Source organism: Halichoerus grypus, chromosome 13 (genome assembly GCF_964656455.1).
Source record: "Halichoerus grypus chromosome 13, mHalGry1.hap1.1, whole genome shotgun sequence".
NCBI lineage: Eukaryota > Metazoa > Chordata > Mammalia > Carnivora > Phocidae > Halichoerus > Halichoerus grypus.
In genome coordinates, this window is record NC_135724.1 from 94,831,174 (window position 1) to 94,857,962 (window position 26,789).

The following is a 26,789-nucleotide window of genomic DNA, read 5'->3' on the forward strand; positions in this document are numbered from 1 at the left end:
ACCCCTCGTTTCCTGTGGCTGGTATCCCAGGGAATGTCTTACGTTAGACTTCTCAGCGTTTAAAAATATGCGTTGGGAGATTTGATACAAAAATCGTGAGTTTTAGTTTCTACTGAAATGGGGCAAGCCGCCCCCGTGAGCCAACTTCTCCCTGCGGCTCCGCGGGTGGGCACTGTGGGCCGCCCCTGCTCGCTGTGGCCCCTGCAGACCCACCCACTGCAGCTTTAACCTGGATTATGTGGCTGGCCCTAAGGCCAACGACGAGGACCCCCCCACACACACACACCAAGAAACAGAAGAGGAGAGTCACGGACACTCGGTGGAAAAGCGGGGGGAGGACAGAGGCTGCAGGGCTGTGGCCACAGCCCAGGGACGCCGCAGACCCCGGAGGCTGGAGGAGACAAGGAAGGACACCCCGGGCGCCTCTGGGGGGTGTGGCTCGACTGACACCGGTGTCCCCTCAGTGGACTTCGGGCCCCAGAAACGAGAGTAGTTTCTGTTGTTTAGAGCCACCCGGGTTGTGTGGTCAGAGCCCCGGGACGCTGATACGCCAGGTCAACCCTCCTTCTGCCCACAGGCCGCTCCCAGGCACACGCATGTGTCCAAAGCGTCCGCTCAGCTCCCAGGCCACCTCAAACCCGGCTGTCCCCTGGGGGCCCGGTCTGCCATCCCAAGTACTGATCCAACCCCGAGGGCCTGGAGCCAGGCGCCAGTCTCTCACGCAGTCCCGGCAACAGCCCGCACCCCGTGCACGCTCCCAGCATCCCACCTGAAGACGAGGACATGGGCGCGCCTCGCCCTCCCCCGCCCGCACCATGCTGGCAAGTGGGACGTCCCGCCGCGACCCGTTCCCTTACCTACAGCGTTGCCGCGGGATCGCAGCCCCCGCCCCCTCCCCGCCCACGATATATCCCTGGCTCATCTGCACAGGGCACCCCCCACGTGCAGCCATCAGAGAAGTTAAGGGAACGGCCGGCGCTTTCCAGAAAACTCGGAAGCATGTCCTGCTATTCGGTCAAGGCGTCCTTGGACACGGGCTCTGAGGATATCAGCGCCCCCTCTGCGTCTGGACGGCGGGGTCTGGACAGAGGCGCCAGGACCAGCCCTGGGTCCGACACTCCCCGGGGACCCGGCCTCCCCCTCGACTGGCTGGGCAACTGACACCATTCTTAAGGCTGCTTCAGAGCTGGAGGAAGCTTCCAGGGGGCCCAGGCTCTATCCTCGGCATGCGCCAGGACCCCGGGCCCCACGCTGCAGACCCTAGGCCACGCAGACCTGCACTTCCTGCAGCCCACAGGGGCTGCTGGCCCAGAGGCCACACGGAGCATCGGCCTGCAGGGCAAGCACGAGCCCAGGGCTGGAGCCCCCGCCTTCCTGCTGGGGTGCTGGGTGCGGGGTCACAACGCTAGGTCATCCTGCACACCCGCTCCTGAGTCACCGTGTATCCCCGCCACTCCCTGGCCACGTCCCCCTGCAGGTGTCTCGTTACAGGCCCACTTTGCCCCTGCACGGTGGACGAGAGGGCCCCCCAGGACAAGAAATTGCTTCCAACTGGTGCTGGGGGCTTGGGCTGCAAGCAGCGGATCGGGACCCCGCGGGCGGCACGTGCACGCGGCAAGTGCCCCACAGCTGTGTGTGTGCCCTGGTTGGAGGCCACGCGCACATGCTCGCTCTGTGCTGTGACCTGCTGGACACATAACATCCTGCGGTCTGCGCCTCCCGAGCGGCTTCCGGCCCAGGAGCTGGGCGTGAGAAGCCCCAGGCTGGACTCGGATGCCCCGGGCCCCAGGCTCATCTTTTGCTGGCCCCTGCAGGGAGTCCCCGAAGCCAGCCCCACCCCCAGCTCTGCCCCCCGCGCCCCACTCTCACCAGCCCGTGCCAAACTCCACGTGGGCGTCGAAGAAGCCGACCACGGGGGCCGTGGCCACTTTCCAGCCCTGCAGCCGCGCCCGGATCAAGCCTTCCCTGCGGTTGTTGCGGACGATCTTCACCAGGCCCGGGTACCGCCTGTTGACATACTGGTCCAGGCTGGCTTTGAGCTCCACTGCAGGGGACACAGAGATGCCTCAGCACGCCTGCGCCCCGAAAGGGCCCTGAGGTCGCCCCAGGTCGGTGTGGGCAGGCTGGGGCGCTGTGTGCCCTGGGCCCGTACTCCACAGCCATTGAAGGGCACCTGCAGCCGGACATGCTTCAAGGGGCTGGGGAGACCGCGGGGCGACAAGACCCCGCCCCGTGAGGCTGGCCCTCCAGTCGGGGGGACGACAGACAAAACCAGACAAATGGGACTGAGTGGACAGAGACGTGTGTCACGAAGACAGGAGACCCCAGGACCGAGTTCCTTCCCTGTGAAGAAGGAAGTCCACACATGGATGCACAGCGAGCACACGTGGTCAGTCCACGCCGTGGGGTATTCAGCCGTGACACCCACTACAACTGAGGATGCGGTGTGATCCCACTTCTCTGAGGCCCCGACAGACGCCACCTTCATAAGACAGCGGGCAGGGTGAGGGTGCCAGGGGCTGGGGGAGCATTTAGTGGGGACAGACCTCCAGGTTGGGAAGATGGAAACACTCCCCGGGGACCCGGCCTCTCCCCTGCAGACGGACAGTGGGGATGGCTGCACAACAGTGTGTGTGCTTCATGCCCTTGAACTGAGCACTGATGTTTTAAATGGCTAATTTTATGTTCTGAGAATTTCAGCTCCATAAATCACTAAAAACTCAGTGAAGGCACAGGTGAAAAACCAGGAGGGACTTGAGGACGCACCACAGACCGAATGTGCACCCAAACAGGCGCATCTACAGCAGATCAGGGCCGGCGGAGAAGAGAGGCAGTGGGGTCTCTCCAGGTGGCTGGGCGGGGCGTCCCCCCGCAACCTGCCGGCGGAAGCCACCTGTCCCTGGGAGCCAGGGACGGCCACCGGTCCTTCCCAGGAACAGCCTCCAGCCCCATCCTGCCCTTTCCAGAGAAGGTGGCCACCCAACCCTCGCTCCTTTCATGCGTCAGCTCGGGCCCTGCAGCGTAGACCTCCAGACCGACCCTGGGTTGGACATGGCACATCCCGCCCTTAGAGGGCTCCGGAGGTATCCCCCAAATGTCCTCCACTTCCCTCCCTGCTGAGGTGCGGAGGAGAGGCCAGGATGAGGAGCCCACGGGACCTCAGTCTGGGGGCCGCCCACGGTGGGTTCAGGCTCCTGGCTCGGCTGGTGCCCAGGCACCTCTGGACCCCTGGCAGGGGCTGTGAGCCCTCCGTGCCTGGTGGGTGTGGGATGTGCCCAGGGTCCCCGCTGTGAGTGCCAGCCCAGCTCCACCGCAGCAGACCCTCACGGGAGCCCCCACCCCTGTCACTGGCAAGAAGCAAGAGGTATGATCAGCAGATAGGGGAACTCAGCCTGCCTGGGCTTTTCTGGGTGACATCTGTAGGGGATGAATTGAGCCCCCAAATTCAAGTCCACCCACAGCCTCAGAATGGGACCTTATTTCAAAGTAGGGTCTTTGTGGATGTAACCGGTTAAGGATCTTGAGATGAAATCCCCCTGGATTTAGGGTGGGCCTAGTCCAACAACAGGTGTCCGTACAAGAGGAGACATACAGGGGGGAGGGATGCAACCCCAGCCGAGCACAAAGGACGCCAACAGTCCCCAGAGCCGCGAGAGGTGGGGAGGACTCTGGCCTGGAACCTCCCGGGTGTGCAGCCTGGCCCACCGACTCCAGGCTCCGGCCCCCAGCTCCAGCACGCTTGCGCTGTGGGGGTGCCCCACTGCCCCCACCTACCACTGTCACTGTTGTCGTCCACCAGGATGACCTCCTTGAGGAGCCGCGAGGGCGTGCGGTTGACCACACTGTGCACGGAGCGCAGGATGACGGAGAGGGCCTCATTGACAAAGATGAAGACCACGGAGATCTGGGGCAGGTCGGCGGCATGGGTCACCTGTCGGCACCTGCAGGAGACACGGTTCGCGGTCAGCGGTCAGTGTGGGGCGTGCCCGCTCAGCTGGTTCTAAATCTTACAACCAGCGGAAGAGCAACAACAAGGCCGTGGGAGGAACGCCCAGACTCAGTGATTGCATCCATCAGAAGCCATGGGCTCATGTGCTCCGAGCCTCAGCTCACTGCATCCTTGCTGAAAGTCAGGGAATGGCGGTCATGTCAGGCTGTGGCCCGGTGGTGGGTGGTGGGTGGTGGGTGGTGGGTGGGGCCCAGCCCTGAGCCCAGCCCTGAGCCCAGCGCCGTCAACACCTGGTTCCATCTGCAGTGGACGTGCACAGTGGGGGGCTGTGGGGTAGCATCTACAGTGAGCCCTGTGTCCCAGGTGTTGCCCGGGTAGTGGGCAATGGGCTGCAGGGGGGCCGGGCCAACGTCAGCTGAAGGCTGTTGCAGTGGACGTGAAGTCTGCAGGGACGGCCTCATCATCGGGGCTGAAGGTAACAGCCTCGGCTAAACCTAAGGACTGAGGGGCACACGGGGGGGATGTGCGGTTCTCCCAGGGGTCTCGTTGCAGAGGATGGGCATAGGGGCTGGTCATGGGGGCTGAGCGAGGGGTGAGGGATGTCCGGTTCTTCAATGTAATTAAATGATGCATGTTTGCTAAGGAGCCCGCAGAAGGCAACGGGCTGTTGGTGTAATAACGTGATGGAATAGATTCATCAGGGGGCAAAGGGAGATGAACAGGAACTTAGCAAACAGTCAAAAATAAGGTGATGGAAAAAAGAGGAAAGAAGAGTAAAGGAAATACGAAGATACACCTGGAGGAGTCCACGAACGTTTGCTGCCACAATAAACATAAACTCACCAAATCTTTCCTTAAGATGGCAGAGGCCACTGGACTTGGCTAGACACACACGCTCTCACACCCACACGCTCACACCCACGCACTCTCACACACATGCTCACACTCACACATGCTCACACTCACTCTCACTCATCCTCTCACACCCACAGAATCACACACATACACTCACACATGCTTACACACTCACATGCATGCTCACGCTCACTCTCTCACACCCAATCACACACATGCTCATACTCACTCTCACACCTGCTCACACTCACGCTCACACCCACAGAATCACACACATGCTCACTCACACACACATGCTTACACACTCGCATGCTCATGCGCACTCACACACATACACCTACACAATCACACACATGCTCACACTCATGCTCACACCCACACAATCACACACATGCTCACTCACGCTCTCACACCCAATCACACACATGCTCACACTCACACACATGCTCACACTCACACATGTGCTCACACCCACTCACTCACACACACTAACACACATGCTCACACTCACGCTCTCACACCCACACAATCACACACATGCTCACCCTCACACACATACTCACACTCACAGCTCTGCTCCAAAGGGCCAACTCCCCTCCTACAGAGTGAGTGCAGATGGGCTTTGAACCCCAGCCATCCGCCGCGCCCAGGGCCAGGTGCTGCCCTAGCGTGCACAGGACAGCGCCGGTGAGCCCCTCCTAGCCCAGTGTTAGGGGCTGCGTGCTAGTGTCTCTGGCCTCACGGTGGCGCCCAGACAAGAACAGTGGACACGGCAGCATGATTTCACAGAGGAAGGGGTGGAGGCAGGGACAAAACAGGGCCGTGGGTGGGGACCCTGGGGCCATCTCTAGACCAGGTAGCCAGGGAAGAGCCGTGAGCAACCTGGCAGTGAGTTTAGCCCTGCCCTGCTCAGCTCGGCTGCAGAGCAAACACCACAGACGGGATGGTCTAAGCCACACAAGTGCGCTCCTCAGTCTGGAGGTGGGGAGTCCAGATCCAGGGGCAGCAGGGCCGGCTCCTCCCAAGGTCTCCCCTCGGTGTGCAGACACGGTCTTCCCACTTTCCCACCGTGTCCTCAGTGGTCGTGCCCTGTGCGTGTCTGCACCCTGCTCTGCTCTCCGCGGGGACTCAGTCGTAGGGGGCAGGCCCACCCGGGGGACCCCACTCCACCTGTCACCTCTGTAAGGCCCTGTCTCCCCACACAGTCACATCCTGAGGTGTGGGGGTCAGGGCTCCCATGTATGAACCTGGGGGGACACAGTTCAGCCTGTAACAGACCCAAAGAACAGAGGAACCAGCCATGTGGAGGACGAGGGGACAAAGAACCAGCAGGTGGGGTGCACTGGGCATGAAGAGAAATAGGCTGTGCTGGTGAGGCGGGCTGTGGGGGCATGGCAGGCTGTGGAGGGCAGCGTCCCCTGCCGCAGTGGACACTCAGCCCCTTTCCACCCTCCACAATGCAGACACACACGCGGCTGGCCTCCCCCCTGCAGCTCTGGCCATGAGTCCCCGGGATTTATTATGGTGTGGCATTGGAGGAGGCAGCAGCTGGACACGGGTGGCCCGTGCGAGGTGCCTGTTCTCATGACCTTCCACGTGATGTAGACGTTCCTGCCAGGCCACCTGCGCTTCACCCTAGGGGTCATGGCAGCCACTCACCTTAGAGACACGCCGCCTTCAACAGATGGAAAATGCTCTTTGTGCAAGCTCAGGCCCCTGCTGGTTCCTGACTCAGACACAGAGCTCCCAAGCTGCCGGCCACTCTGGGGAGAGCACAGGCTCCCGGGAAAGCAGGGCAATAGAACCGTCCGGATACACTCTCCATTCTCTGCTCCGCAGGTCCATCAGGCAGGAACAACGTGAGTGGTGCAGGGGACTCACTGGCCGGCCTCGGTGAGAAGTCCAGGGGTGTGTGCCTTCGGGCCCAATGGGCCGGGGGCTCAAGATGTCGGCAGGACCCAGGGCCTTTTCTCGCTCCACGCCTTCCTCGGGCTGGGCGATGCTCTGGGGAGGGCAGTCCAGTTCCCAGCACAGGTGGGAAAGCACGGTACGTCTCCTTGGCTCTGATTGGACAGCGCGCCCTGCCGTGGACCAATCACGGTGGCCCGAGGAGATGGGGCGCTCTGATTGGCTTACCCGTGGATTACGTCACTTCTTGAGTCTGGGAGTCGGGAGGGGGCTTCGCGAGGACCTCAGCCGAGGACCGGCAGCTGGTCGCCGGGAAGGCGGGGGACCCTGACGGCCCGGCCCCGCAGTGGAGACTCTGTCCCCCGCCTTTCCTTCTGTTCTCCTGCAGATAAGAGTGTCCGCTGGGCTAGTGGTGTGTTCGAGGGCCTCCACTTTGAAGAGCCCTCCCTTGGCTGTGGGTTGAAAGGTGTCGCCCTCCTCCACAAGAGAGCCCGCAAAGGTGACCTTGGGAAACAGGGACTTTGCGGGTGTTCCTATGTCCCGGATCTCAAGGTGAAAAACATGCTGGCCTTCGGGGTGGCCCCAACTCCAACGACAGGTGCCCGTAAGGACAAAGGGCAGAGGGAGGTCGGAGTCAGGGCCGGGTCTGCGGGCGGACCTGCGCGAGGCCTGCACAAGCACTACCCCATCCGAGGTCGGCTCGCCTGGTCACGACTACGGGTCTTCGGGCACCTGTCCCATCAGGCAGATCCGAGAACGGCCGGCGTCGAGGAAACGCCAAGTCTAGGGGTGTTTTGGGGGTGAGAGTCCATCCCATTCATCTCTGCCGGGGGCAACCAGGAACGAGGTGCACTGGGGGGTCGTGGGGGCTGCGCCCCAGCAAGTGTGAGGAGCAGGGGCAGAGGGCCCGGGTCAGATGTGGTCTCTGCTCAAACACGGGAGGGGGAGGACCAAGGAGCGAGCAGGGTGCCATCACAGACCTGCGCTGCCTGATGCCCCAGGGGCCACGAAGGGAAACGGTCCGTATGGAACTCATGGGAGAGGCAGGACCCAGACGGGGAGTCCACAGGGAGCCCGTGTCCGGGGCACCACTCCCTGGGCCCAGACAACATGCCCCCGAGTTTCTAACTGACAAAGCAGGCCGGTGTTCCCAGCTCAGCTCTCCACAGCCTGGACACACGTCTTGCTGGGTTAGGCCAGTTCCCTGAATAATTTAAGCCCAGTCGTTTTTCATGAATTTGGTTCTGAGCCTGGATTCCGTGCCGGGCCCTCTGTGCTGTGGCAGATAATCTCTCCATCTTTCCATCTCTGCCTCAGAAACCATGGTCTAGAAGGAATTCTTCACACAAAGTGATGTTGCTTCTTGAGATTCTTCTCACTTAGTTCTTCCAGCAAGAGCAAGTCCCACTTGGGGACTAGAAAATCGACAGGGTCACGTCTATTATGGGATCTGGTGCTGTCCCGACGCTTTGTAAAAATAGTGCATCAACTGCGGTCAGCATGATTGTAGAACACGGGATACATTTCTACAGAGCTTGGCAGACACGGACATGTGTAACTCTGGATGTGACAGAGAGCAAGCTGGCTTCATCTCCGCGCCGGGCTGTCCCCTCCCTGAGCCCAGTAACACCCAAATGTGTCTGAGCGTGGCTGGGGGGGATCCCTGGGGGGAGCCCAGCTGGGGGACAGCCTGGGGGGGTGGGGCATGGCTGTGGGGACAGCCCAGGGGGGCACAGCTGTGGGGACACACTGGGGGACAGCCTGGGGAAGCATGGCTGAGGGGACATACTAGGGAAACAGCCTCGGGGAGCACAGCCCGGGGGGAGCACAGCTGCGGGGACAGCTGGGGGGACACAGGAGTGATACAAACAAAGCGGATGCTGGTTTCTGTGTCTGTGCACTTTTGGAGATGTGGTTTGGGGCGGCTGGAGGCTGGGGTGTTAGTGGCCAGGCCCTTCTGCCTCGTCACTGTGCCAAGCGTGGGGTCCCCAAGCCTGTCTGCACTGGCAGCCCCAGTTCCACCGCAGGAAGCAGGGAAGGAGGGAAAGGTCATGCCCTCCCCACCAGGCGCATGTTCCCCACGTCCACATATGTCCCACTGGCCACGGCTCGACCCCCTGCGAGGGATGCAGGACATGCAGCCTTAATATGGGCCTGAGCCCAGCTGGATTTGGGGTTCGCTTAGGGAGGAAGAAAGGGAGAAAAGATGGGAGGGTCTGGGGGCAGAAGGGATGGCGCCACTGCCCAGGACTGTGTCCCCCATGGGGACAGTGGGCTCCATGCAAGTGGAGGGTGAGCCTTGCCCCCATACAGGAAGGGAACACCAGGATGGCTCGGGGCCTCCTTCACATCTCCATACTGGGTGGCCGGGCCGGGCATGCGGTGCTCCCCGTGTGAGCCCCACTCACGGTAGAGAGCCCTGGGGACGCCAGTGCCAGTGGGCACATCAACAAGACTCTGCCTGCCCTCGCCGGCCCCTCCCCGTGCTTGCCCGCTCACCACAGCACCCCTCCAAGGCAGCCCAGGCTGAGCCCCTGTCACAGAGCAGAGACGCTGGCCCCCCAAGGACCACAGACAGCACACCATGGGCCTGACTGCCGTCCAGGGGCTTGAGCGGGCAGCGGCGAGGGGGCGCGCAGTCCTGGGCTTCGGGCGCCCCGGTCCACAGCCATGTGGTTCCACGGGCTGACCCCTGCAGGCGCCATACAGACAACTGGGCTGTCCACCTGCTGTGGGACGTTTAAGTTAGCACTTCCCAGAGCGCGGGGGCCTTTCCCAGACACCCCTTCCGGGCAGGGTGAGGCCATCTTTGTCCACGGCGCTCATCGGCACCTGGCAAGTCACCCCACCGGGAACGCGTGCAGCTTCTAAGTTGTTGGAATTAGAAACAGTGCAATGTGTAGGGTTCATTTTGGCCCAGCACAAATCTGCATTAAATAACCTCTTTTACTCATAATGCACTCCCCTTCCCCGTTAGACAGTGTGTGTTCAACCCAGGGCCGATGGAAAGGGCTGTTACCAGGGAAGGCTCTCCGCTAACCCGGCCCCACCCCAGGGGACAGGCCGCGGTGCTGGGGCGTGGCCGCACGCCACCTGAGGCAGGCGGCCCTCCCACCCAGCTCTTTCTGCCGCTGGGCTGTGGCCGCTCTCGGGACTGTGCGGCTTGGGGACCCGGCCACCTGCGCTTCCACCCTCCCCGCGGTGGCCATCACGGCCCCCCCGCTCTCCGTGCCCCACCCCCACCCCATCTCTCGTTCCAGCTTAAGCCAGTTTGAGATGGATCTTCTGCCACATGTGATGAAGGGGTCCTGATCCGGCGCCGGCCTTGGAATGCACACCGCCCGAGCTCGTGGTGTGGCGGGAGAACTCTGCCCGCACACGCGGTGAGCTTCTCCCTCAGCAGGAGCCAGCGGGCTCGGCTCAGGTGCTCACGGCCATGCGTCTGACCGCCGCCCGTCTCAAGAAGGCTCCATCCGTGGGAGCTGGGGTTCCCTCGGCAACAGGGCTTCATCCTAACCCTGCCCTCCACCAGGACACAGACAATCCCAGCTCTGGGCCTCGGCTCCAGGGGGTCAGGGAGAGGGCCACCCGCCAACCCGTCAGCTGAATTCTCAGCCAGCCCCCCAGGATCTGAGACGGGTGTCCCCACAATCCTGAGAGGCCAGAGACCGAGCAGACCAAACACCACAAGCTCCTGAGAGGAGCAGACAAGCATCCCTGCCTCTCACAGCTCACAGGGCAGATGGGCAGACAGCCCAGGGCACACGAGGAGGGGTCTGCAGGGCCTTTGGGAAGGTTCCTCTGTTCTTGAGAACAGACAAGATGCAGGAACCTATTTGTTCAGCCCTTCGGGAGTGTGTGAGGATGTGATACTGGGAGCTGCCGCAGCCATGTTGTGACCATGAGGATGGATGAGGCAGAGCAGAGAACTGGGGAGAGCTGGGGCCCCTGACGCCATCAGCCGCTGCCAGTTGAACGACTCGGGACCCTGACTGCAGCCTGCTGGTCACGTGAGGTCAGGAGTCCCTTCACTGTGCAGCCGCATCTAGCTGAGTTGTTGGGGTTTTCATCTGACATTGTTGTCACTGACAGAGGACATCCACTCTCTTTAGGGGGACCCCACTCCTCCCTGGGGTGTCATCCAGCCCATGTACCTAAACACTATGATGCACGGTCTCAAATAGGTGCAGTGGCCACCATGCTTCCCAAAGAGGCTGCAGCAGCAGGCCGCACCCCTGCGCTCCTCAGCTGGGACCCTCCCGCCACAGCCACCTCCACCCACAGAGCGCGGCGAAGCGAGGCCACGTGCCTCTGAGCAGAGTCATGAAGAGCAGAAAGCCTTTCTTTTGGGGGCCCCGAGGTACCGCGGAGGCAATCCGACTGCCACACAGGGGTGCTCTCGTGGACAGCTGGAGGTCGGCATCCACAGGCGTGACAACCCCCAGCCCCGCCACCGGGCTCCCAGCCATTGAGGGCCCCCGACACCACACCCCCAGCTGAGTCCAGAAGGTCCTGCTCAGAGAGGCCACCCCCATGCACCCCATCTGAATTCCTGCCCCCGAGTCCGTTAACACCGTTAACGATGCAGCTAGCAGCGGGGGAATGTGCGGGGCACACAGTGGGTGCTTCCTGCCGACGCGCGGGTGGACCGCTAGCGGGGGGCTGAGCTCTGTGCAAGAGCAGCTCCGGCTCAGACTTCGCGTTCCCCACCCGGAGCCGGAGCAGCAGAAATCCTCAACCGCAGGGACGTTTCTAAGAGGATTTATAAACCCACAGAGGAGCAGGGGTGGTTACGAGGCTCTTGAAAGCCTCTTCCAAGGTCTCGGTTAGGGCACGTGGCAGGCACATCCCGGCTGGCCTCACAGGAAACAGGGCCACAGCAGCGACACTAATGGAAATTTATGGGGACGCCCTTTGTGCCGCTGGAGAAATAATCGCAGGACGGAGAGGCGGCACCCCTCCTGGGGCAGCGGCGAGCTCCGCGGCTGACGACAGGACACACATCTATCTCCCGCCGGAGGCGCCGGGTCTGGGGCTCAGCGTGGACCTGGAGGCTGCACCTTCCGAGGGCAGGACGGATGTTTCTGGAAACAGCCGCCCACAGGCTCTTGGAGGCACGTCACCCGGCGAGCATTTCTGCTTCTCTGTGGACGCCTTCCTGGTGGCGGCACCTGCCCGCTGTGGGTGACACGCTCCACCCTCGCAGGAACGTCCACAGTCACGGATCCTTGACGAGCGAGGCCACACCTCTGCTGGGCCTTCCCACTGGCCGGACGGCAGAGGAGGCCGAGGCAGGACTCGGGGGCCCAGAGGCAGAGCGGCCCCCCAGGAAACGGCACGGAGCAGACACGTGCGGCAAGCCCTGAGTCCATCTGTCCATCCAGGCAGCTGGCTGCAAGGCCTCCCAGAAACATTTGCTTGCACGTGCACGGGTGCACACGCACACACACGCAAACACGTACACACCACTACATGCACACACAGCATCTCCCCGCAGAGCAGACGGCCCAGGAAGACATCAGGGCTCGTGTTTATCCGAGGTGCCTGCTTGCGGAGCTAAGGGCGCACACGTACCCGGACGTGCACAGGGAAAACAGCTGCGGCTCACCTGTCCCCACCTGTCTTCACAGAGACAAGGCCACAGGCCAAGACGCAGCCCGCATCCCCCGCCGTGGGGCACAGACTCACCTCACCGTGTATTCACGGACGTACGGGCATGCACTCCACCCTCGGACCTCAGAGCCTGGCAGACCCGCACACAGACCCCCACACGCCAGGACCAGGGCACGGATGTAGGGGACCCCTGCCACACCCCGCCTCACACAGACCAAGCGGGACCGTCTCAGGGGTTGCGAGGTCACTGCCCCGAATGCCAAAAGGCCTGGTCACCGTCTGGCAGCCCGGAGGCCTTCATGCACCCGGTGGAGTGAGCAGGCTGCAGGGGTGGCCCTGACTGCCACGAATTGCTGGGCCATCGGCGGCCTGGGCCTTCAGGGCCCAGGTGCACAATCTCCGGGGCCTGTGACCACCAGCTTCTCCAGGCTCTCCCTCCGCATCCCTGCGGTCACTGACCCGCCATGGGCCAGGGTCCAGCTCAGAGTGGGGCTCTTCTGCTGGCCGTCAGCCCCTGCGGCCCCACAGGGCCTCTGAGGGTGGACACAGCCCTCCCCCCCCGACAGGCTCCAGAGCTTGGGGTGAAGTGGGCTCTGCCCGCATCCCAACAAATCCCCAGCTGCGAGGGAGCCAGGGGGCAGGCAGGCTCTGCCCTTCCTGTCTGGCTGCAGCAGGCTCGAGCCCCCCCCCCGCCCAACCTCCCCGGGGATCCCTCCCTCCCCATAGACACCTCCCTCCTGGGCACAGACCGAAGGCTCCAGGGCGGGCCGAAGGGAAGGGTGTCACCTGCTAGAACGGACCGCCCGGTCAGGACACCACTGAGGCTGCAGTTCGGTGCTCCCTGGTGAGTAAAGAAACCACGGGGCCTCTCCCTGAACACAAGACCCACCCACCCCACACGCTTCCGTGATGACACCCCAGTTTCCCATCTCCTTGTCTGAGACACCTGCCTGCTCTGACAGACCCTAAACACAGGAGGCATGAGGAGCCGGGCCCTGGCACGAGATAACGGACTCGAGGCCTCTCTCACGCCGTCCCCTTGATCTGACTTACTGGAGCGGACAGCCAAGCTGTTCACGGCGCAGACAGTTAATATGCACGAAGTCTCTGCAAACATGTAGCAGGGGGGACATTACTGCACATGATGTAGGACAGGCTCAGGCTCGGCCACTCGTTTTTATGATCCTGTTTAATTTGGATTTGCCAGTCTCCCTTTTATTATCCTGTGGGCCAGTCTTAGTAATCAAGATCTATGTTATGTGCTTTGTGGCATAATTAAAGCTGCTGCTTAATTAGAAAAGCTACCTACCTCCAGACAAAGGGAAATCAATAATGTATCTAATGCGAGAAAGCGAGTGAGAACTTTGGTTTGAGAGTGGACAGAATTGTCGGTCGGGGCAGGCACACACGCGCACGCATGTGAACACGCATGTGCACACACGTGAACACACATGCACGCGCAGACACATGCGTGCACACAACATGCACACTTACACACGCGTGAACACACGTGAACACACACAAACACAAGCATGCACAAGTAGACGTATGCATGCACACACAACACGCACACTTACACACGCGTGCACACACGTGAACACACACAAACACAAGCATGCACAAGCAGACACATGCATGCACACATCAACATGCACACTTACACACGTGCACACATGTGAACACACAAACACAAGCATGCACAAGCAGACACATGCGTGCACACACATCAACACACACGCACGTGCACGCACTAACACATGCACACATGCAGACACACACACGCGCACATGCACACGCACACCCACATCCCATGTGTGTTTCTAGTGGCTGCACCTGTCAGAATCCAACACAAGACCATTTCTCATTGGACGGGTGGGCTCCACAGGGATTAAGGCCGTTTAGGGAATCAAAATCTGAAAGCTTAAGATGGGCATAGACGGAACTTGTATTTGCGTATTTATCCAGTTAGTCAGCCACAGGTATTTGCTGAGGGCCTACTAAGCGCCAGGTGTGGCTCCCCCACACAAAGGCTCCCACAGACACCCACTGGCGTCGCAAACCGAGAGGTCAGCATTCTGCAGTGGCCCATCCCGGCCTTCCTCCTGCGGGCTCATCACCAACAACTGCGGGACTACCTCCAGCCCAGCTCCTGGTCACAGCAACCCTGACCTGAGTCCCCATCCCAGCTCCTGGAAGGCCTCCACTGGTGGTCCTGGGCCTGGGCCGTCAGGTGGGCTGGAACGGGGCCACGGGGGTGCAGCCAGCTGGCCCCAACTGGCATGTCTCTCCCTGCGTGCTCTCGGGCCTGTCCCCCGGCACTGGGAATGGGCATGTTTGGGCTTCCTCCCAACATGGCGGCTGCAGGACAGGCAGACTGCTTCTGTGGCGGTTCACGGGCCAGGGCCAGTGCTGGGCTGGGCAGGGTGGAGGCCTTGGAAGCCCCACCGCATCACCTCTGCCCTCCTCTATTGGACGACCTGCCACAAGGCCCATTCAATGTAGGGGAGGGACACAGAGTCCACCCCTTGCGGCAGGGGAGGGGGCAGATTCTAGAAGACAGTCTCCCTTCCATATTTGGCTTATGTGGAGAAGGTGAGATTCTGGGGGGGAAATGCACGTGACACAGCAGGGCTCAGCAAACTATGGCCCATGGGCCCAAACCGGGTACTTGACCCTTCCTGCCTCGGCTTCCTCGTCTGCAAAACGTGGGCACCGTCCGTCCTCACAGTGCTGCTACGGGGTCAGCGCTGGTCCGCGGGCAGTGCTCTGCAGCACACCGGTCCTAAATAAGCCCCAGGGCAACCATCGGGCACCCCACTTGCTGAGCTGCGCAGGGTCTGGGTCTCCCCCAGGATGGCTGGGGCCCGTGTTCGAAGCCAAGGTCACACGCAGGCTGTCACCACATGACTAAGCCCCACGACGCCGTCCACTGGGGGAGGGCAGCAAGTCCAGAGAGGCTCAGGAGACTGGCGGGACAGCAAGGGCTCGGAAGAGCTTCTCTCTGGTTTCTAGTTCGTCATCCTCACACGCAAGGGGTGGGGGGCCTGTGCATGTCACACTCATCAAATCCTCCCCGTTTCTTTTTGGGAAAGAAATGGATATAAATAAACATGTAACAAAATGGAACCCACATTCTCTGTTTCAAGGAGGCAGAGAGCTGTGCCCCTTCCAATCAGTGTCTGTAAATCAGGTTTCTATCAATTAAGGCCTATTGTAAACGTCGGCTCTTTCAAAGCTCGCCCTGATGTCTTCCGTAACATGAGGCTGACAGGGAACTGATCACTCCTGTCGGGTTTTATTTGGGCAGACGGAGCCTTCCTAAAGAGGGAGCCTCTACCACGCGAGGGAAGGAGGCTGGGTCTCAGTCTCATAAAGTGCTCTGAGGACTCAGGGGTGTGCAGGGATGTGCCCGAGCACGGAGAGCCCATTAAGAAGCAAGAAATAGAATCCAAATGCTTGAGCAAAAGATTTAAAAATATATGTGTGTGTGTATGTTAATTTACTACAGAGCCTAGAGGACTTTCCATTTATTTATAATTTATTGCAATGTTGGCTTCAGGAACAGCTGGATCCAGGTGCTGCTACTATGGCGCTGGAACCTGATTCCTCCCCACCTCCTAGCTCTGCCACACCCTGCACTGGGTTTTTCCTTGGGTCCATGGGTGGGCTGTGGGAACTCTAAGCTTTCCCCTCATAATGGTAAGATGGTGCAGCTCCCAGGTTCCCATTACTCCAGTTTCACTTTGGCTGAAAAGCCTGATTTTTTTCCCCAGTGACCTCAGATAATTCCAACATGCAGTCTGATTGGACTGCGCCCAGACCACATGACAGCCCTGAGCTAGGGGCTGAGGCTGGTGGACATAATGCTCTAATTGCCTTAATCCTGAGTCATGTGCCCTGCCCTGCAGCTGGAACGGAAAGTTTCCACGGGTTCCCATGTGCGAGCGGGGCGCCCAAAGAAAGAGCACCAGATTTCAGGGAGGCAAACAACAGCATCTATGACACACACTCTCATCTGTTCTATAAGTGCAGCGCTCTGACGCAGAAGATGCAGCAGGGCCGCCAGGAGAGCCCTGCCCCCAGCCAGGGCTGGCAACGGCTGGACATCGAGAGGCCCAGAGCTCTGGACCCCGTGAGCTTATGGGAGGTGGGCGCCACTCGCCTGCCAAGTCACCTGCTACGGGGTCAGCGCTGGTCCGCGGGCAGTGCTCTGCAGCACACCGGTCCTAAATAAGCCCCAGGGCAACCATCGGGCACCCCACTTGCTGAGCTGCGCAGGGTCTGGGTCTCCCCCAGGATGGCTGGGGCCCGTGTTCGAAGCCAAGGTCACACGCAGGCTGTCACCACATGACTAAGCCCCACGACGCCGTCCACTGGGGGAGGGCAGCAAGTCCAGAGAGGCCCAGGAGACTGGCGGGACAGCAAGGGCTCGGAAGAGCTTCTCTCTGGTTTCTAGTTCGTCATCCTCACACGCAAGGGGTGGGGGGCCTGTGCATGTCACACTCATCAAATCCTCAGGAAGGGGTTAACACAGCAGGCCTGGCTTGTCCATAGACACCCTCCCTGCACAGGAAAGGTCTGGCCCTTGCCAGCTCCCGGGAGGTGACTTCTGAGTCCCTGGGACACTGCGCCCGACCCCAGAGTCCTTGGTTCTGTGGGGCCTTGGGCCACGCGGATAGTCTACACTGCAGTGCGGTCCATGCTGGAGCCTGAGCCACAGTGTGAGCCTGACCTCTGGGGGCTGGGGACGAAGGTCGGTCGGCCACCAAAACCCTGGACAGCAGGGCTGAAGTGGGCCCCCCGTTGCCATACTCCACAGGGTGCCGCCGTGGCTGGGAGGGTCCCTCCCGCCTGCTCCCCCCGCCCTGCCCTCTGCACTCTTCTCCATGATGTCATTCTGTCCTTCGACAAACCCCAGCAGGAGTAAAACAGCACTGCCCAGGCTGTGAGTCCCTTCAGTGAGTCACTGAGCCTGGGGTGGTCCTGGGGGGTCTCTGGAAGGCACCGCGGCGCCCAGAAGCCCAGAGACAAGAACTCAACTCCAGTCGCTGAAGGAACCTTATTGAGGTCACCCTCCAAAGGTCAGGGCACGCTGGGGAGCGCTCAGAAACTGCCACGCACACCCACACACGTGCACACACGTGCGCACACACATGCACACGCATGCACACACGTGTGCACACAGACCCTTAGAGCACAGACTGGCACGTCCCGAACCTGAGCCACTCAAGCCCGTGTCCATGACTTTGTCACATCTAGACATCACCTGCATTATTCATTTAGCATGTTTCTTCAAATTGGCCTGTTTTATACCCAACCACATTTTTTACTCAGGAAAGGAATCTTTATTCCATCTCATGAAAGGAAAGCCTCTTCGATGGTACCCATAAAATAAAGCAGCGTTCTTTCGTGTGGCGCGTGTGCTCGGGGTCTGCCGGGACAAAGGGGAATTCCTCTGGGATGAAGTCCCAAGCAGAACAGGAGAGGCGGACAGTGGCCTCTCACCGCGGCCCCGTGCCGTCCAGGGAACAGGCCGCACCTACTGTCCATTCCCAAGGCACAGGGTGAAGGGAACCCCGGGTTAGGCCGCAGGGAGGCGCACTCCGGGCAGCCATGGCTCACTCGGGAGACCCGCCCGGGGCACCTCACCCCTTGGTCTGGGGAGCGATGCCTGCAGAGCAGGGGGTCTGCAGTGAGCTCCCGCTGCCTGGCCTCCTGGGGCATCCCGCCCGCAAGTGTACCCCACCCGTACCGCTCCCATGATGCACCTGCTCACGCTTCCTCCTCGGGCCGGCCCTCCCGCTCCGCTCCCAGGACCACTTCCCAAACACAGTCTCACACACACTCTAAAAACGCCCCCCACCCCCGCCACTGTCCCCGTGGTTTGCTGCAGGGCCGGCCCTGCCCCTCGCCCACCCGCCCGGCCCCGGCCCCAGTGCTGAGGGCCCCTCCAGCGCCCAGGGTCCCCCCCCCCCCGCCCCAGGCTTTCCGCAAGCAGAGCCAGAGAGGAGCCCGGCCAAGCTTGCCTTTCCTTTCCAGCCCACGTGCCCGCCTGGAGGGACCTACTCAAGGAATGATGCCCGCTGAATATGGCATTTTGTTCACCTTTCACCCCCGCCAAGGTACCTAATGAGCTTCCACACAGGATGCAACGCTTGCAGAGCCGGCCACGAGGCAAGGCCACAGCCGGCGGCAGGCTGGGGGCGGGAGGGCCAGGGGTTCGGGACGGATGGCAGACAGCTTTAGATGGGGGGCGCCACGCGAGCGAGTGAGCCCCGCGGTCCCAGCGCGCTTCACCCGTGTCCTTGTGTGGAGCGGCGGCAAGGCGCAGCCCGGCTCTCGGGCCTGCACACGTCTGCGTGGACAGGACGCCCGCGACCCACCGACAGCAGAGACACCAGAGTGGTGCAGGGCGGGCGCACTGTGCCCGGGGTGCCTGCCCGCACGTCCGCGCTCCTGGAGCCCACAGCGCGGGGGCTGGGCCTGGGGGCGCCTGCGAGGCGTGCCACGTACTCACTTTTTGGGCCTGTAGTCCGGGATGGTCCTGTCCAGGGAGATGCGGTCGCTGAGCTGCGCGTTGTACCCGTATTCCTCGTACTTGCTCTCCGTCTCCCGGCTGTCCTCCCGCAGCGTGGCCGCCATGCCGCCCTGGCCCAGGCCCCCGGGGCCCTCCACCAGGCCGATGGGCTTGGCGAGGCCTAGCGGGAAACGGGAAAGGGGGGCGGTCAGGCAGGCCCCCGACCCTCCTGCCCTCCCCAGCCCGGCCCCAGCCTCGGCCAGCCACCACTTTCTTCCAGACCCAACTCTGGGAATTCAAGGAAAGTCTATTAATTAACATTTTTTTTTCAATAAAAATAAGTTCACTTTAAGAATGCAAATTAGTTGCCCACCTGCTCCCTGACCCTCGAGGCTGTTGGTCTTTCTGACGTCATTGCACGGCCACAGTGGGACACCACCTGGAGTGTGAGCCCGCAGTCCCCCGGGAGCCCCGCAGTGCCCGACACAGAGGACATGGCGCCGCAGGGCCCTGCCTCAGAGGGTGGAGAGGGACGGAGCAGACCTGGGAGACAGGCAGGAGAGGAAGCACCTGTGCACGCGGGCTGCCTGGGAAGGCCAGGCCTGGGGCCTGTTCTTCCGGAACGTTCCTCTAAGTGGTCCCGTGTGCCAGAGAAGCGCGTGGGGACAGCACTCTGGCTCTCTCTGGGACGGGTGACTCTGGGGCACGCTGGCTCCGGGAGTGGGGCCCCAGGGCACCGTAGTCCAACCCTCGGAAAGGCGGGATGGGCCCCGCCTGGCTGGTGCGCCCCCCAAGCAGACTCCTGGGCACGCGGGCAGAGGGGGCTCTTCTCTGCGCCATCCACCCCCTTAGGTTTGTTACGCTAATGAAACAAGAAGGCCGCGCACTGAGGGGCGCAAACCGAAATCCAAGCTGTACTGGCCTCACGCTGCAAAACAAACCCCACGGACGGCCAGCCCTGCCCCCGACGCCCCCACCCCACCCACCCCCTCCCCCACGGCCTCGCGGAGCGGATGTCCCGCCCCGGGAAACGCAAGCCCCTTCTCATTCGCCTGCGCTGCTGCCCCGCTTACAGTCCCGGCGCAGGAGGGGAGCCCAGGGCGCATGGGCCTCAGAGTTTTCTGGAATATTCCATCTTGAACCGGCAAACCTGTGTTGGTATTTATGTAGGACCGCAGGACACACATTGAATGTAAAATTGAAAAATTGCATGACACATAAATCATTTCCGCTTATTTTAATATTGCAAAAATACATATATAATCATGCTATTTTTAAACGTCTGTGCGGCATTTTCCACTTTGGAAAGTCTGTAAATAGCGGCCTCCCAAAGGCAGATGCGCCCCCAAACCTGAGGGGACAGCAGTTGGCGCTGATCACCGCCGGGCCCCCCAGGGAGCTCTGCTGCCCAGGGTGGGGGCTTGAGGGGGTGGACCCCGGGGTTGGGGGGACCCGGAGTGGGGTGGGACCTGGGGTGGGGACCAGGGTGTGGGGGTAGGAGGGGAGCCCCGGAGGGTGGGGGCTGGAGGTTGGTTTGGGGGGAGTTCCGGAGGGGGTGGGGCCTGAGGCTGCGGGCATGGGGGCCTGGGGGTGGGTTTTGGAGGGGGTGGGGGCGGGGGCTTGAGGGCCCGGGGGGTGGGGCCTGGGGGTGGGTTCTGGAGAGGGTAGGGGCAAGGGGGAAGCCCTAGGGCGTGAGTGCCAGGGGATGGGGCCTGAGGATGGGAGCTGCGCGCGGGGGGCGGGGAGCTGGGGGCATGAGGGCCCGGGGTGGGGGACCCCGGAGTGGGGTGGGTCCGGGGTCCGGGCGGGTTGGGGGGCGGGGCCTGGGGTGGGTTCCGGACGGGCTGGGGCCTGAGGGTTGGGGGACGCCGAGGGGGCTGGTTTCCGGGTGGGGCGGACAGGGCTGGAGAAGACGGAGGACCCAGCTTGTGCGGGGTCAGGTCCTGAGAACTCACGGGGCTGCTTCACGTCACTTTCTGGCTTGTCAAAGTGAGACACGCCCGTGTGAGAACCTCCCGACGGGGCGGAAAGCTATGAAAAGGCAGAGTTGGGGTGTCCTGGGCGAGCCCCAGTCTGCAAAGGACGGGCTTTTGCTGGCTGTGCCCGCACGCGCCGGACTTCAGGGTCTGGCTCTGTCGGCGGGCACAGCCTCCCGGGACGTCCGCACGGAGCCTGAGGCTCAGTCCGCCCGCCGGCCTCCTCCTCCCTCCACTCTTCCCCACCGCGCCTTTATTCTCCGTTATTCCGGGGTTATCCTTGTGACCTTAGGAGGAACACTTTCGGCTCTATTTCTGGAAGTGTCACTTTAGACAGCGTCTGTCCACTCCCTAGCGGGTTAAAGGAAAAGTTAGCATTCTCCCGGACTTCTGCTCAACGGGGTGTAAGTTTCATTTATATATATATTTTTTCAGTTATAGAGACGTATAAACTTACAGGGATAAGCTAGAGGTCTGCAGCACATCACTGTGCCTAGTCAGCAGCACTTAAAACTTTGTCACAAAGGTAGATTGCATGGTAAGGGTTCTTACCGCAATAAAGATTTTAAAAAATAAGATGTTGAATTACCCCCAGAAGGACAGAAATAGCTACACCGTAGTTTCTACGTTGTCAAACGTTGTCAAAGTCACTTAGAACAGCTAATTTTGCTCTGCAGCCTCCACCCAGCTCCCCACGGCTGGTCTGGAGGCTGGTTCTGAAAGGAGGCGCGAGCCCACCTCCACCACCCACCCGTTGCTGGCTGTGGGCCCAGCATCAGCGAGCCACGGAGGCCACGCGGCCCTGCCTGACCGCACCGCTCGCCCCTCCATGGAATGGCCCAGCAGCCTCCCTTGACACTATTCATTCCCCAAAATCATGTGCATTTTGGTTGGCTTTAGGCTTGGATCTTGACTTTCTGTGCACTTTTCAGGGTGGAGAGGTAAGGATGATTGGTAACAATTTTTATGTAGCACGGGTTTCAGACGCAGGACCGTGGCCAGCAGCCACGCGCCACCATGCGCGCTGATGTCCGGGGCCCCAGACGAGAGCCGTGTGTCCGAGCAGGAGCCTCGCGTGGAGCCCGCCCCTGCCTCCAGGGAAGGGTTCTGGGCTGGTCACATCTGGGCCTCGCCCTGTGCCCTCTAGCCCTGCCTGACCCCTGACCTCTGAGCAGCTGCAGAAGCTCTGAGAGGCTGTCCCCCGGGGCGGGGGGCACCGCTAGGGGAGCGGTGGGAGCCCCAGCTGTTACAGCTCCGACCATTAAAAACCCGTAGATCTGAGTTCGCTTTTATGGAGTCCTGCCCATCAGCGCCTCCCTGTGGGGCTCGTGGGACTCGCGTCTTCCCTCCTTTCCGGGATGACCGTGGGCTCACGCCTCTTTCACAAAGAGTTCCTTCTAAAGAGGCAGGATTGCTTGATCCCTGGGTGACAAGGGCAGACGGAACCAGAAGAAACTTGTAAAGACTGAAGGTGGCCTGGCCGTTACGGGGGGGGCGGTCCACAGCCCGAGGGCCACTGAACCGATGGCCACATGCCACCAAGGCCCCTGGGGTCGACACCGACACCTACAGAACCGGCTTTTGTCTTCATGTCCCCCGAAATCCTGGCTTCACCGGCGGGGCCTGGTGCCAGGGTGGGGGTGGGGCACAATGTCCCCCAAGTCCTGCCGCCCTCAGGGCTCATCTCTCATGAGTCAGGCCAAGTGGGTGACAGGCAGGCTCTGCAGCCTTGTGAGCTGAACCGTGGCAAGCTCTGGTCCTGGCCCTCGGGACCTGTGGGTGTGGCCTTCTCTGGAAATGGGGTCTCTGCAGAGGTCATCAGCTAAGATGAAGTCATCCTGAATTGGGGTGGGGTCCATTTTGGACACGGACGCACGCAAAGAGAAGCTGGTCACGTGACAACCCAGACAGAGACTGGAGGGACGTGGCCACCAGCCAGGGACCGCGTGGGGCCCCCAGGAGCTGGAGGAAGCCGGAAGCACCCTCCCCCCGGCCCTGCCCGACCTGGAGTCAGGCTCCAGACTGTAAACGAATGAATGCCTGTTGTTTCAGCCGTCCGGAGCGCGGTGCTCTGTCCCCGCGGCCCCGAGAAACCAGCCAGCAGACCTGCGGCCAGCAGACTGTGACGACTGGACTCACGGATGCCAACCGTCCCTCACGTGGGATGGCACTCAGCCCCTCTGGGGGTGGCGCAGCGACGGGTCGGATCACAAAGGCACCGGGGCCTCCAGAACAAGAGGGAGAGCGGCTTTTCCTGTTTGAAACATTCCACTTCCCCCTGCGGGGGAATCAGAGCCCCAGACTCTTCCTTCCACCCTTGAATGAGAAGTGATTTTGAGAACAATGGGAAATTTGCATGCATTAGCTCAGCCTTTGAAACGTCTGTCCAGCTGACTTCTCTGAAAATTAAACTGAAGCCACACCTCCTACTTGTTACCCTAGGACTTGGGGGGGGGTCACAGGCTGGTCGTGACAGCCGGTGGTCATTACACCCCCGCCTGCCCATGGCCAGTGGGTCCTGCCCCAGGTGCTTTTATCACCACATTTTACAGAAGGACCCCTGAGGCTCACCGAGGCCACACACCTCCTACCCACGTGCTTTCAACTTCCAATCACCTCAACGAGGAATTTTAGAGGGAACCAGTAAAGGTCACCAATTTTCCATTTTGACATCAAGGACGTTAATTACAGCTGCTTATTACTTTTAGCACCATTTCATGCGGTGCTATGGCAAAGGCAGGAGGGACACCCCCTCGCGGCAGAGCGTTTTAATGGAGGCACCCAGTTTATGAGCGCCTGGCTCCATGTTCATCACCCGCCTCCGTAGCAGGTCCACATGCTCTTGGGGGAGCCCTGGGAGCATGCTGTAGATGACCACGGGAGGCTCTTGGACACTGGCTCGTGGACGCATGCACCTCGTGGATGCTGCCCCTCTGGGCAGGGCAAGGGCCGCCCCCGTCCATGCGGCCACCCCTCCCCAGCCCTCGGCCCCCTCAGTCGGGTTGGAGACAAACACCCACAGCCAGCGTGGTGTGAGGAGAGGCCAGCTGGCCATGGAGAATGAGTCTGGCCACGTCGCGGTGACGTGGAAACTGAGGCAGAAGAGAAATTATTACCTTTCCTTACTGCCTACAGCCCACTGACAAGTCCTTGAGACAGGTAGTGACCTTCCTCTAGGAGCTCAGCTGCCTCGATGTGGACGCTTTGCTAAAGGCCAAAGGCAACCTTAGCCGGACCCCCAGGATCCTGAGTCTACTTTAACATTTAGAAATAACTTCGGAAACTCCCTTTATCTCTTCCCCCCAAGATACGTGTCGGCAATCACCCCCCAAGCATACGGCCCACCAATATACATCTGAAGGGTCTCAGATTTTATTAGACGGTAATAAATGACCTTTTCCCAACAATAGCTAGCCCCCTCAGGATCCTGGAACCCTTCCTTCCAAATTCCTTAGAGACTGATGCTATCCTTAAGCCCCTCCCAACTTGAAAGTATATAAGGGGCCACTCCTCATGACCCCGGCGCGGCTCTTTCTGCCCACAGGTCCTGTCCCCCTGCTTTAATAAACCACCTTTCTGCACCAAAGACGCCTCAGGAATTCTTTCTTGGCCGTCGGCTTCGAACTCATCTTTCCTACATCAACAGCACCCAGATTGAACAGAAGCCCTGGCTGGGGGCATCCGGGGAACCCCTTTTCACATCCAAAAGGGGCCTCATGCCTCTCAAAAAGTGAGCTTCCAGCAGGCATTCCAGAACCTTCTTCAGCTGGGCAGGAAGCCCATGATGCCCAAGCCCTCCCTGGATCGTCCAGTGCTGCGTTGCCCTGGACATGGCGTTGCCCTGGGAGAGGGTCAGCAGGGGGTCAGGAGGATGCGCCCACCCTCCGTCCTCCAGCTGGAGAAGTCTGCATTTGGCTTTTTGCTTCCACTTGAAATTATCGTCAAACATGTCGTCTCCTCTGTCGTTATGTTTCAGACTGAATTCTAATTAATAATTATCTTCTAAAGCACCACGTAATATCCTGTGGATGGATGCATAAATATTTGCTTCCCAGTCCTGTGTGACTGTACGTTTATCTGTTGGCTTGTCCAGCCAGCCCGGTCCTGCACTGGTGTGGTTGTCACTCAGGGTTCCAGCAGACACTTCATCCCGAAGGACACAGTGACGGCGACGGTGGGCATGCGCCCAAGTGGATTACGTCACCAGCAGAGAGCGCCCCTCCTCTGGTATGTTGAGCGCCCAGAACAAAGGGAGTGAGGGCCAGCTTTGCACAAAAGGGCGCCTCCAGCTCAGGTGCGCTCCATCCTGCCGCAGGTGGGCTAAGTTGGCCCAGGGGTCCCGGGGCAGGCGGCAGAGGTGGGCCCCCGGCTATGGAAAGTGAGTTGTCAAGGTCAGGGCACCCACTGCTTCTAGAACATTCTCTGCTCTGGGGCTCTTGCTTAGTGAGGTGGGTTTGCTTTCAGAGGCAGGGACCTGACTTTCCGGAGGAGAAGCAGCTTCCTCTGAACACAGGGTCCTTCCCCGTTCATCCTCCTGTGGTGGTGGGAGGGGAGCGTGTACTTCTGCCAAAGTTCTCCTGAAGCCCACAGCCATTTGCTTCTGTGGATAATCATTCGAAGCTCCTTTCACGTGGCCTGAGGGAACATACTTTCTAATTCCGAGAGATAATTTGGAAGCCATCTCAGCGAGGAGGTGGCTGTGTCTGAGATCCCGAGAGCTCCTACTCACACGTGGGAACCCGTGGGGCCCGGCCCAGGAGTGAAAGCAGCCCGTCAGGGGCGGACTCGGGTGCTGGGCTGAGGGACTGGGGCCGTTGCCCAGACATCGTCTCTTGATTTACGAGAACACGGCGGCTGGCCCTTGGTACCTGCGTCGTGGGGCTGGGGGTGGGTGCTCCCGTGCTCCAGACCTAACCCAGCCTAAGACACCAGATCTTCCAGACTTTCAAGGGAAGGCAGCAAGACAGATTCATGTCTGAATATCAGCAACTATAGCATGGGGTTAACAGAGGGTCTGCCTCTGTGAGCTCGGGTGTGGCCGGCTGCAGAAGGCTGCATAATGGGTCCCAAGGGTGCCCCCGTAAATGGGGCTTTGCAGATAGGATCACCACAAGGACCCTGAGATTCGGAGAGTGTCCGGGGTCATCCAGGAGGGACCTACGCACCACCAGATGCCCTTAAAGCAGAGAGGCTGAGGGAGGTTTCACGTGCACAGTAGAGGGGACCGCGAGATCTGAAGGCAGAGCCCGGGCAGAAGGGACGCCTGGGCCCCCAGAAGCTGGGAGGGGCAGGAAGGATCCACCCTGGAGCCTCCAGAGAGCCCAGCCCTGCCCACACCTTGGTTTTAGCCCAGGGACACCCATTTTGGGCTTCTGACCTCCAGAACTGTAAGAGAATAAATCCGGTTGTTTTAAGCCCATCAGCATGCGATGATTTGTCCCAGCAGCCCCGGGACCGGGCAGGGGACCCAGGCAGAGAGAGTGCCATCAGTGTGCAGAGAGCACCCCGGGGGGGCCAAGGCCTGGTGCAGCCTTTTGGGGGCTGCGTGTGTAACCACTGCACCACACCGCCTCGGCCCTGGGGCTCCCGACAGCGGCACAGTGACCCTGTGGGCAGCCTGTGATCCCCCAACGGCTTCCCCAAACCCGGGTGCCAGGAGGGGGCAGGGAGGCAGCAGACCCCTGTGCTCCCGGCGACGGAGGAACCCCAGGCAGGTGCAGGGTGGCTCAGAGCGGCCGCCTGCAGGGCTGGGAGGGTAGGTCTGGAGTCGTCCCCGGCCCCACGGACTGGTGGCCCGCAACAGCTGTTTCTACGGACGGCCTGGACATTTCAGAGAAGAGCAGCCGACGTGGAGGGACCGGGAGGGGCTTGGGGCTTAAAGCAAGTCTCAGGGGCACTGCCCAATGAGACACACTTCATGTGCAAGCCTGAGCTGCCAGCTCCTGTGGAAGGATCCAGCCGCCCGACAGCA

General features: G+C 60.9%; 1 protein-coding gene across 1 annotated transcript in view; it reads right to left on the bottom strand.

Moving 5' to 3' along the window:
* Nucleotides 1-26,789, bottom strand: part of GALNT9 (polypeptide N-acetylgalactosaminyltransferase 9) — a 79,888-nt gene that overhangs the window by 34,606 nt on the left and 18,493 nt on the right. Inside the window, exons 2-4 of the mRNA XM_036108753.2 lie at nucleotides 18,843-19,023; nucleotides 3,775-3,941; nucleotides 1,870-2,044 (exon numbers count right to left, since the gene is read on the bottom strand). Coding sequence (XP_035964646.1) covers nucleotides 1,870-2,044; nucleotides 3,775-3,941; nucleotides 18,843-19,023 — 523 coding nt within the window. The remainder of the gene's footprint in view (nucleotides 1-1,869; nucleotides 2,045-3,774; nucleotides 3,942-18,842; nucleotides 19,024-26,789) is intronic.